The sequence below is a fragment of the Xenopus laevis genome, chromosome 8L (assembly GCF_017654675.1).
Source record: "Xenopus laevis strain J_2021 chromosome 8L, Xenopus_laevis_v10.1, whole genome shotgun sequence".
Taxonomy (NCBI): Eukaryota; Metazoa; Chordata; class Amphibia; order Anura; family Pipidae; genus Xenopus; species Xenopus laevis.
In genome coordinates this window covers 97,996,712-98,009,077 of record NC_054385.1, presented here as the reverse complement: position 1 = coordinate 98,009,077, position 12,366 = coordinate 97,996,712, and the positions used below count along the sequence as shown (strand labels likewise).

The 12,366-nt window shown below is 38.2% G+C and overlaps 1 protein-coding gene across 4 annotated transcripts in view; it reads left to right on the top strand.

Annotated features, from left to right (window-relative positions):
• LOC108698981 (papilin) overlaps positions 1 to 12,366 on the top strand; it is a 51,728-nt gene that overhangs the window by 26,722 nt on the left and 12,640 nt on the right. For 3 of the 4 annotated variants that reach the window (XM_041573291.1, XM_041573290.1, XM_041573289.1), the window contains 12 exons: positions 722 to 845; positions 1,234 to 1,314; positions 1,774 to 1,946; positions 3,301 to 3,424; positions 4,130 to 4,256; positions 4,659 to 4,718; positions 6,932 to 7,139; positions 8,877 to 9,053; positions 10,333 to 10,489; positions 11,084 to 11,170; positions 11,581 to 11,659; positions 11,799 to 11,922. In XM_041573291.1, coding sequence (XP_041429225.1) covers positions 722 to 845; positions 1,234 to 1,314; positions 1,774 to 1,946; positions 3,301 to 3,424; positions 4,130 to 4,256; positions 4,659 to 4,718; positions 6,932 to 7,139; positions 8,877 to 9,053; positions 10,333 to 10,489; positions 11,084 to 11,170; positions 11,581 to 11,659; positions 11,799 to 11,922 — 1,521 coding nt within the window. The remainder of the gene's footprint in view (positions 1 to 721; positions 846 to 1,233; positions 1,315 to 1,773; positions 1,947 to 3,300; positions 3,425 to 4,129; positions 4,257 to 4,658; positions 4,719 to 6,931; positions 7,140 to 8,876; positions 9,054 to 10,332; positions 10,490 to 11,083; positions 11,171 to 11,580; positions 11,660 to 11,798; positions 11,923 to 12,366) is intronic. The other variant, XM_041573292.1, reaches the window with a different exon arrangement.

Here is a 12,366-nt window from a genome sequence, read left to right as displayed (position 1 = left end):
TTGACGCTGTGCCCCCGCTATGTTGAAGCAATTCCAAAAAAAAATTTAAATTTACCGTAGACCATTCCTAAAAGGTCTCATCTACTATTCTAGGAGAACCTAATTTAAACATGTCTTAGTAGTACTGAACAAGGCAAATCTCTTTGGCAAGTCCTAACCATTTTCTACATGTATATTTCTACATGCACACTGAGGGTAACTTCAAGCAGGTATTCATTCATGTTATATCTACATACAGCAGCTTCAGTTTCCCCTGAACAAATCATATTTCAATTTTGCACAACATATGCAACACACACATTTAAGGCCACATAGTGTCCACTGGCACTGTAGGTGCCTCAATTACTATTAGAGCAAATGTAACCCAAAAAATGTACAGATATTTAACTTACATTCTACATGCTTTTATGCTCAGCTCTATCAACTGTACCTTCCTACTTTCTGAGAGACCTCACTCAAGGCCCTCCCCTTTTTGTGATAATTCATCAAACCCAAATCCTTACTGAACCTCATTAAACTCAGCCCCTCCACATCTGTCTAAATGAACATTCTGAGAGAGATACACTTTATGCCAACATATATATATATATCTTTGGCTCACTGCTTGTAAACATTCAATGACTTTCATAGACTTTTGTTTGTATAAATTAAAGTAACTATTGACCATGGAAAACTCATTGTTCTATTGTTTTGTGTCTTTTTTCTGACTGACATTGAGCAGTCTGTTGGCTGTGATAATATACTGGACTCTTCCAAGAGGGAAGACATGTGCTTGGTGTGCGGAGGAGATGGCAGGTCATGCTATGAGGTCAAAGGGCAGTACGAGTCACCTGTTTTGTCAAAAGGTAGTTCAGCTAATTTCAGATTTAAATCGTGAATAATTAACTTCAATATATATGTATATATAACACTAAAAGAGAAATGGATAGGCAGTACAGTAAGTTCAGTACTGATGTGCTCCTTGCAAAGGGCGATATCTGTATCACTTTAACCAAATTCAGTTGGTATATAGATTTTTGCATTTTATTTTGAGTACCCTTCTTTTTCCTGGAGCTGTAGATATAACAAATCAGGCTTGCTTTTTGTCCATCTAGTGTATATTCTCCTTCACTTATTATCCCAGTGTTTGGTACTGGCCTCCTATTGATCCTATTCTAAAAACAAAGATCTGTCTTGTGGTTATTTTAATTATTATGGATATTTGTCAAAATGTCTTTTCCTTTGGTCATCCAGGATACAGCCAGCTTTTCACAATTCCCTTTGGGGCGACCAGCATCCAAATTAAGGAAGTTGTTCCTACAAGGAATTTCTTAGGTAAACAATGCAAGTGTATACCAAACGTTGTGTGAATGTGTGTGAGTGTAAATAGATAGATAGATAGATAGATAGATGATAATCAGTGAATTAAACAACAACATATTTACAAATGTTAATGCACAGTTATATTTTATTTCACCAAAAGACACAAAGACACTTACATTTGATGTGTGACACATTCATCAAGGAACAACAATTTACATTAAACATGATTGACCATATAAGCAGAATCTACTTGTTAATAATTGTGTTTGTTAATATGAGTATTGTATCATACATGTTCTTGTTCTGGCTCTCTTTGAACGTATTGGCACCTATTTTATGTAACTTTTTACAGCATGTATTCCCTTTTAGGAAATCACTCTGCGTGTCGAATATTATTTGGCACTGTAGAAGACAGGTTCATATCTCAAAGTTTTGTTTTTTTTTCCTCTTTCTCTCTCTTTCCGTCTACAGCCATAAAGAATGTCCGTGGGGAGTATTATCTGAATGGATACTGGACCATCGAATTTAGTCGGGCTGTGGATGTTGCCAGTACAGTCCTACATTACTATCGAGGAACGGAGGGAGATCTAGCCCCTGAGGTTATAACTGCCAGGGGTCCAACTACTGAGCCTCTTGTTGTGGAGGTGTGTTGGTTCATTCCATTGTTATCCTTAAACGTTCTCTCGGTGAGCTTGAAATAAAGGATAAAGCACAGTTCAGTGCACAAATAGCAGTGGCACCCATGCTTTGTCCATTTTTTACATTTGCAACTACATATCCTGTTCTGGGCTACAACAACCATGGCTCAAAGATACATACAATATGATGCATATATATACAATTTAGGGATACCATTTTAAGAGAACTTTTTAAGCATGGCTATAAGGGTCATCCAGAAGCATTTTGTTTGCTTAAAGGGATACTGTTGTGGGGAAAAAAAATAATCAGTTAATAGTGCTGCTCCAGCAGAATTCTGCACTGAAATCCATTTCTCAAAAGAGCAAACAGGTTTTTTATATTCAATTTTGAAATCTGACATGGGGCTAGACATATTGTCAGTTTCCCAGCTGCCCCAGTCATGTGACTTGTGCTCTGATAATCTTCAATCACTCTTTACTGCTGTACTGCAAGTTGGAGTGATATCACCCCCTCCCTTTCCCCCCAGCAGCCTAACAACAGAACAATGGGAAGGTAACCAGATAACAGCTCCCTAACACAAGATAACAGCTGCCTGGTAGATCTAAGAACAACACTCAATAGTAAAAACCCATGTCCCACTGAGACACATTCAGTTACATTGACAAGGAAAAACAGAAAGCATTTCTCTCCTAAAGTGCAGGCACAAGTCACATGACCAGGGGCAGCTGGGAAACTGACAAAATGTCTAGCTCCATGTCAGATTTCAAAATTGAATATAAAAAAAATCAGTTTGCTCTTTTGAGAAATGGATTTCAGTACAGAATTCTGCTGGCGTAGCACTATTAACTGATGCATTTTGAAAAAAACATGTTTTCCGATGACAGGATCCCTTTAATCTAAGACTAGAAAAAGTATGTGGACACCAACTTGGAAGAGAAGAGCAATATCATCATGTTTGCTGCAAGAATGTTTGTGTTTCATGAAAAAAATTCAATATGAATTTAGATTGACAACAAAATCATAATTACCACTGTGACCGTCATTCACCACAAAAGCAATTGGGAGACAGAAATGTCTTTAGTGTACAATGGAATAGAGCAAGCTATACTGCAGAAAGTCTTATATGAATGCGGTGTTCATTTACTCTTCTGTTTTAACACACTCTCGGCAACAGGGATAACAAAATTGGTGGATACTACTTGTTGGAATTACAACATTATAAAGTAGTGCACTCTTTATAGATTGGGAGAAAGTATATATCCCTAAACATTGTGGAAGGGTTTTTTCTAAATAATACTTATGGAAACAGTGTATATCAATGACAGTATAACCAGCAATTCTTTCTATTTTTCTGTACAGCTGATAGGACAAGAGGCCAACCAAGGTGTTCAGTATGAGTACTACCTCCCTAACCAGGATAACACAGATGATTACCAATGGAGTTACAGTTCTTGGAGTGAATGTAGTGCAGAGTGTGGGGGAGGTACGTTGGTTTGTTAGAAAAGGTTGTAAAGACAGATATTTCAATGCTATCATAATGCAATATTGGTTGGAACTATAACGGTATTTCTGCCTGCAAGTAATGTGGTGCAGCAGAGCAGCAGTTCTAGGAGTGGTACAGTAGGCTCCAACAGTTTTTTCCATTTCAAATCCTTGTTCACAGCAATAGGCAAAAGCTGAGTAATGTGTTGGGAGTTCTTATTTAGCGGGTTCGTAGGTTGGACCCTACTACTCTATAGCCAACTAAAGGTGGCCATACTCGATATGCCCACTAACGGCTGGGCGATATCGGATGAATCCAAATGTTCGGCCGTGGAGCCGAACCGTCGGATTACAATACTAAGAATGGGCTCCGACGGGTCACAGGACCACAGCAACTAGCCGATGCGGTCCTGGATTGTACAAAAAAAAATCCAACTTGACCGATCGATATCTGCCCCATATTTGGCCTGATATCTATCGGGAGGACACGTCAGGAGCCCCCACACATGGGCAGATAAGCTGTAGAATCGGTCTCATATCAGCAGCTTTAATCTGCCCGTGTATGGCCACTTTAAGAGATGGCCTTAGGTATTGAGAAAATGGGAGAATTCTCACAGCCATCCAAATTCTGAAATGTTTCTACAGAAGGTCTTTGAGCTGTGATACAAGATACGTTTGTGACGCTGACACTTTTCTGCTTTGACAGGTTATCAGACACGTCTGGTGTTTTGCACTATAGACTATGAAGCATATCCAGCCGTTATGTGCAAGGAGAAGCCTGCTCCATCCAGCAACAGGACCTGCAATAGACAGCCTTGCCCACAAATGAAACGGTGAGACAGCTGTGACTTGAGTATTTTATATCATTGCTTGATATTGATACATTTTTAACAGACCATGGAAGTGCTGGGAAACTATGTGATATTCTTCTCCAGTGCAGATCTGATAGATGTGTCTATCATTGTACAGCCCTGGATAGACCAGGCCAACAGAATGGCCATTTGATATCTTAATAGCTTTGTCCCTCTTCTGACTGTTGGTTTAATAGTCACAGGTGTGCCATACTGTCCTGGGTTTGAGTCAATCACTGTATCATGTACCTATATAATATATCATGCATCTGTATTCCATGTGCGTGCAAATGCTGGAATATCTCTATAAGAAAATGCTGGAAGATCTATTTAGGATAAACAACATTTTTTCTAAATGTCCTGCATCTTTATTCTATGCAAAAGGATGTCTTACATGTATCCGCCATCAATGTGGAGCCGAGCAGGGAACACAAAAATGACCAGGTAACAAGGAAAGATGTTCTAATAAAATGCCGCTTTGGGCTAAAGGACTTTATTAACATATTCTTTGAAATTGAAACTAATTTATGCTGAATCTATTTCTGGTGGCAAGGCGATGGCTTTATTTGAAGCAATGGGTGATGCTTTGCTGTGGCATTTGTGATACTAATATTAATGGAACACTCCACTATTATAAACCTTGGTCTTCTAAGTCATGCGCCTTCTGGCTTCTTTTAATGGGATCCTAAACAAACTAGGAGTCCTGTGGGAGCTAAGAGGGCGCTTCTATCCAACCTTCCAAAGCCACCTAAGCTTGGGGAAATAGAGCAAGCAAATGAATGATAAACTTGCATAAAGCTCTTAATATATAGCTGAATGCATAGGGAAAACAAAAAATGATGGTGTTGTGTTCTTCTAAAAACAAGTTGCCATAGTATGTTGGGGACATTGAAGGGCAGGGTATGGCAACATTTACAAAAGCATCTGGTTGCAGAGAGACTTGGGGGTAGATTCACTAAAGGACTAACGCTAGTGACAATCGGCAATTCACCAATTTGCGCCAATTTGCTAGTGAAAGAAACCGTCGCTAGCGTTCACTCTATCGCCAGGCGGCTTTTTGCTCTGGCGAAAGGTCGTTACTCCACAAATTCAGTACAGTACAGATTTTACTGAACCTTACCTCTTTTCACCACCTCAGACCAGGTGAAGTGCTAAAAAGAAGCTAGATCTTCCTCAATCTTACATCATACATGTCACTTACATCATATCCAGTGTGCCGAAAATGCAATTAAAGTTCCTAAAAACACTGGCGACTTTTCCTTTTTTTAGTGGGATTGCCTGCAAAACTTTTTTTGGGGAACTGGTTTTGTCCAGACATTTCATAACATATGGAACATTAATTTTACAGTGGGCTCATGTGTAGGGCATTACATTAACTCTCTTGTCTTTATAAAGGTCCCCTGAACATTTGTAATAAAAAGTGGGAACTTCAAGCATTTGCACCAACATTTATAATAAAGATGTCCATACAACTTTAAATTACCCGCCCATAGCAAATTGACCTAAGCGAACTTGGCACAAACGAACACTAGCGCATCTTCGCTAAGAAATGCTTAGCGAAAAAGTCGCCAACATTCGGCACCCAGGATGAAACTCTGCATATTAATGAATTGGCGTAGCCGTAGTGCATTTGTGCCTGGCGAACTGGAGCGAGCTGTGCGAAGCTGACGCTGGCGAAAATTCGCCCGTTACTGAATCTACCCCTAAGGCTGTGACAGTACTTGGAATAGCCTCCCATTAAAAGTGGTGGGGTCTAATGGCCATTTAGTCAAATCATTTGCCTTAGAACTCTCCTATAGAACTAAATACCCAGGATACTGCACAAAATGAGTACACTGCTTTCAGGCATTAGTAAGGCTCCATTTCTATGAATTCACTCAACAGCATCAGGGCAACAAGAAGAATCAGTTCTCATTTAAAGGAGCTTCATAGTCATAGTGTTTGCAACACATAAATAAACTGCATCAGCCACATGTATTCATGCCTTGTGTTCTTATTTCTGTTCTAAAGTAGTGCTCATTCAGCTGCTAACATTTTTCCTTCCAGGTTTGGCTTCAAGAGCAGATTGTGAAAAGAAGCAGTTACAATACAGTTTCTTTTTGCGACTGCGGGTATTGCTTTGCTGCTTTAAGGGTGGTGTTGGGTGTGCAGTTTCTGGCTACTGTTTGTGGTACCTTGCATCTCTTCAACTTTCCTGAAAAATTCCTCACTCTTCAGTTTTAGAATACAATAAAGCATAATATGAGATAAATCAGTTTATTGCTGACTACAACTCTGGTTATATTCATTAATATGTATGTATTTATGTATGATACATACACCGCTTTATTCTAGATGCATTTTATCTTTCTGATAGTGAACAACTTTATGTATGTGTAGGAGAACATGTTGCAATTAGTAGAGTGCCTTGGATCTTGGCACCAAAATGACATAATTTGAATGTGAGTTTTTTAGTTCTGAGAAATGTCAAATTACTATTGAATGAATAAATGATAACCTTGCTACTGTTATGACGTTTAACATATATACACTATATCTGCTGAAAAACATAAAAAATACTATTGGCTGCTCAGACCAATGCAACATGCTCTGCCTCCACCTGTATTCTGTTGGTGTCAGATCCCATACTGGAATTGCAAACTGTTTTTCACTTGCAGCTGGAAAGAGAATGAGTGGGGGCCATGTTCAGCCACCTGTGGGGGTGGCACCCAGAGCCGCTCAGTGTACTGTGTCACATATGAAGGAAGGGCTTCCCAAAATGCTGTTCCAGATGCAGATTGTGCAGCATTCACAGAAAAACCAGCTACCCAACAAGTCTGCAATCTCCGCGCCTGTGCAAAATGGAGTTTGGGACCATGGACAGCGGTGAGTTCCTAGTTATTCTAAATGTTGTTAGTTAATTTAACCTGCCAATTTATGAGGAGGTGAGCAAGAACCTCGACTCTGGGATGGCAGTGGATAAAATCTACTAGGAGTTTGCTAAAACATTTGATACAGTACCAAACAGAAGGTTACTGGTTAAATTAAGGAATGTTGGCCTGGAACATAGTATTTGTACTTGGATAGAGAACTGGCTAAATAGATTAAAATGGGACATTTGGACTTGTGTTGTTAGTGAAATACTGCAGGAGAAAGGGGGTCTGTCCTTGGCCCTTTGCTTTTTAACCTGTTTATTAATGACCTAGAGGAGGGCATTAAAAGTACTGTTTCTAATTTTGCTGAATTGTGATTTGACAAGATTTTACAAGATTGGAAACTGGGCAGCAAACTGGAAAATGTGGTTCAGTGTTGATAAATTCAAGGTTATGCACATAAATAATATAATTTGAATTATACACTAAATGGCAGTGTGCTGAGAGTTTTGTTGAGAAGGATCTAGGGGTTTTTGTAGATAACAAGTTGTCTAATTCCAGGCAGTGTCATTCTGTGGCTACTAAAGAAAATAAAGTTCTGTCTTGCATAAAAAAGGACATTAACTCAAGGGATGAAAACATAATTAGGCCTCTTTATAGGTCCCTGGTAAGGCTTCATCTGGAGTATGCATTGCAGTTGTGGCTCCATTTCTTAAAGGAGAAGGAAACCCCCTGGGCGCAATAACCCTACCCCCTCCCTTGTGTTGCTTCCCCTCCCTCCTCCCCCCTGGCCTACCTGTCCCGCTGGGCAAATGACCCTAACTTGTTACTTACCCCTCTGCGCAGGTCCAGTCCTCGGAGTTCACAGACGCCATCTTCTCCCAAGCGATCTTCTTCCTGCTTTGACTGGCATTTTTGGCACATGCGCAGTAGGAGCATTTCGCCAGTACGGATCTACTGCGCATGCTCCAAAAGTCACAAAGTTTTCCGATTTCACTTCGTGACTTTTGGCGCATGGGCAGTAGATCGGTACCGGCGAAATGCTCCTATTGCGCATGCGCTAAAAACGCCGGTCAAAGCAGGAAGGAGATCACTTGGGAGAAGATGGCGTCTGTGAACTCCGTGGACTGGACAGCATTGGTTTGAATAAGAGACTGGAATATGATTAGGATTGGTCATAAATAGAAAGATGAGTAATAAAAAGTAACAATAACAATATATTTGTAGCTTTACAGCATATTTGTTTGTTTTTTAAATAGCATCTGTGACCCCTATTTGAAAACTGCAAAGAGTCAGAATAAGAAGGCAAATAATTCAATCACAATAAAAAATGAAGACCAATTGAAAAGTTGCTTAGTTTTGGCCATTCTATAACAAACTAAAAGTTAACTGAAGGTGAACCATCTCTTTAGCATTGGCGCCAAAAATGCCGGCCAGCTGTAACTGGAGCATTGGCTCAGAGCAACATATTATAGACACAATTTGTTATGTTTACATATCATACAATGTTTGCGTGTCAATTTCATATTCATATATTATACATTTATAGGAAGGAGTCTGATAAAATAATTTGATTTAAATGAAAACTATATCCTTTAAAAAGTGCATAAGTTATTACCATATTCTGGTATATTGTTGGTGTGTTGTGTGCCACTATCTGACAATGTCCCTAGTTATTGGTACCAGTAAATACATAAAGCATTTGAATTCAAATAAATATATAACTATTATTTACTTTGTCCTGTGTTAGTGTTCCACAGAGTGTGGGGAAGGCATTCAGAAACGCACTGTATCTTGCACAACAGACTCTGGGGCAGTCGTACCGGACATTACCTGCCTCATGCAGATGAAGCCTCCAGATACCCAGTTATGTTATGGGGAAAACTGCATTCAAGAAATTGGCTGGCATATTGGAGAGTGGGGGCTGGTAAGTCAACAAGTTGAATGTAAGTTGAAAGGTATTCAGATCAGTAAACTATATATATATATATATATAATATATATTGTATTATATAGTGTATTATATATATATATATATATATATATATGTATATGTTATATATAAACACTAGGTCAGTGCACCCAGAACACTTTAACATAAATGATAACAAGGCAACAAATGGTCCGCACGCATAGGTCTTACATGAAAAAATCGGTGTTATTTATTCAACGTTTCGGCTCAGCTACATGAGCTTCCTGAAGACGGCTCATGTAGCTGAGCCAAAATGTTGAATAAATAACACCGATTTTTTCATGTAAGACCTATGCGTGCGGACCATTTTTTGCCTTGTTTTATATATATATATATATATATATATATATATATATATATATATATATATATATATATATATATATATATATATATATATATATATATATATATATATATATATATAAAATACACAAAAGCCATGAATATCTTGTAAATTATATCCTTATAAACGGTGAGTTCTGATGTCATTTCTGTCACATGACTCACTGAAATTTGTGTATTATAATTAATAAAGTACCCCCAGTTGCAAAATATGAGGATATTAGAAGTTACCTCGGAGTTCCATGACCTGTATAAAAACACTCGGCCTTCGGCCTCGTGTTTTATATGGTCATGAAACTCCTCGGTAACTTATAATATCCTTATATTTTACAAGAGGGGGAACTTTATTCACTATATATATATATATATATATATATATATATATATATATATATATATATATATATATATATATATAGTCAAGATAGTTATTTGTATGGGCATTTATTTGTTTATAAAAGGTCTCCATAACCCCCTTTCCCAAGAAAACCTGCCAAAATTCATTGGGATCAATAGGAAGGCAAAAATGACTATGCAGTTAAGGTATTTTAGCTCTGCAGTAGCATATGCATTGCCCTACCTTGTTAGAAAGCTTCTTTCTACTGTCACAACTGTTCTTTGTAGAAAAAAAGGCTCCCGTGATTCTAGTTCCTTCCAAACATAGTGCCCGACAGCTCCTTTGATAGACAGGGGGAGGCCTGGAGAGGGAGCTGATACCCATCACTAATTATATCAGTAGGGTTTTAATAACACAGAAACTGAGACGAGTCTGAAATGTTTTTGTGATCCCAAATTGCCACAATTTTAGTGAATTCCATAGTTATAACTGATGCATTCCCCTAATATACTGTATCACACTGTACTGTTCTCCTTTAATGGTGTCCCCTAGTGTTCAAAGAGCTGCAACAGTGGCATCAGGAAGCGCCAGGTGATCTGTGCCGACAATGATCGTAACTTCTATGAGCCTGAGACCTGTGAAGTTCATGAGCCAGAAAAGCCTTCTGTGATTGAGAGCTGTAACATGCAGCCCTGCCACCTACAACAACGTAAGGCTTCCCCTGAACTACTCCATGTTTACCTGCTGTGATAAACAAAAGTGCTACATCTCCAAGCCTGAATGGAAAGCATTGTGTATATGTATATATATATATATATATATATATATATATATATATATATATATACAGTATATGCTACAATGAAAAGTAAAGGTTATGTTGCTCTGTTACTTATAGAAAGCTATGTTCTTTGCTTCCGTCCATCACTTTTGTCTTTCTGTTTGTTCATTGTCATGTATTCTCTACACATCATTACATCACTACCTGTTAGGCAGCTTTCTTATTTTGGGATATCTCCCTTATCTAAAACTACCACAGTCAAAAAAGTAGCCATGCCCTCTCATTTTTGGGATGCCATGTCCATTATCTAATCGAGCCACCTCTCTTCAGAGGACAAAAGCTTAGTGAAGCTTAGATAAGCACGATCGATAAAAGAAAATGTCAGTGCAAATTTATATTTTAGATTTAATAGTCCAATAATTTCATGTGACCCAAGAATGTGATGTAAAATATTGCTCCTGCCAAATAGGATTATAATTTCTGATATTGGTGCAACCAACCTGCAATTTTTTTTTTTTGCAGAGGTTTCGAGCATGCAAGATACATGGGGCTACGATAATTCAGATCAATTCGTCCTGACCCGATATAATCCGGAAGGCTCCACACAGAGTAAGTAACATTTCCTTACTGCAAGCCATGTTTAATTCTAGGACACTTGCATAACACAAAACATAAAATTAACGTTTCACAGAAGTGATTTAATGAGTGCCTCAGTCATGCCTATCTTTTGTGTAGAGAAGATTACTCTGAAATTACTTTCTCTAGCTCCCAAAGGGCCTTAAGCAATCAATAATTTGGCAAGTTGTCCTATATCTAAATACAGCACAGGCTGGTGGAGACGTGGGATGATGTCTAACAAATTCTGCAATTCAAGAAGTAAGAAAGTAAGAAAAATAGAGCTAGAGATTGGAATTGTTATGCATAGGAGGAGCTTATTACTATTACTCATTACTATTACAAACATCAATTTCTATAGTTTATGAAAACAAATTATTGCATGCTTATTTGCTTTGATCCAGACCGCAGACCTGTGGACAGACAAAACAGAAATGAAGACAACTCTATTCCCAATAACCCCAGAGACTGCCGGCAGAACAGGTGGGCATGTGTAGCAAGTAGCAATGGTATAAGATGCAGTAACAGTAACTGCTTTAATGCAAAGGCAGGACTTTGAACTCTTCCATGTCTATTATAAAGTGCTGGGCCCAGAAATTAACTTGGATGTTTTTGTTTTTAGATTTGGTTGTTGCCCTGATGGTGTAACAGAAGCTAAGGGATATGACAACGAGGGATGCCCCCAGTATTACTCAGATGCAGATGCTAATGTTGGCAGAAACCAGAGAGCTGATCCTTCTCCTGGAGTATGTATCCTTTTCTAATTTGAAATTGGATATTTATGTGTCTATTATCTAGTTACAATTTCTACCTCTGTAATTTTTCTGAATACCTAACTGAATTAGAAAGATAATTTGAAACCATAAAACGTCAGCTTTTCTGTACAAAACAATTGTTGTCTTCCGTGCTCCTGAAGTCCATTACTTTGCTTCTCCAGAGATTTCACTAATTCACAATATAGCATCTTACTTGCTAAACAGAAGGATGTATTTGTATACTAATTTTACCTTAAGGACATAATTGACATAAAGGACCTTTAGGACATAACTGATCTTTATACACCATTTAAAACATTCCCTTATATTTAAAATAACTATAGACATTATTTCCTGTGCATGCTAATTTGATAATCCGAATGGCTGTTGCTTTTAGGGGTCATGTTGGTGTTTGAAGGAATGGCTAGCAATTTT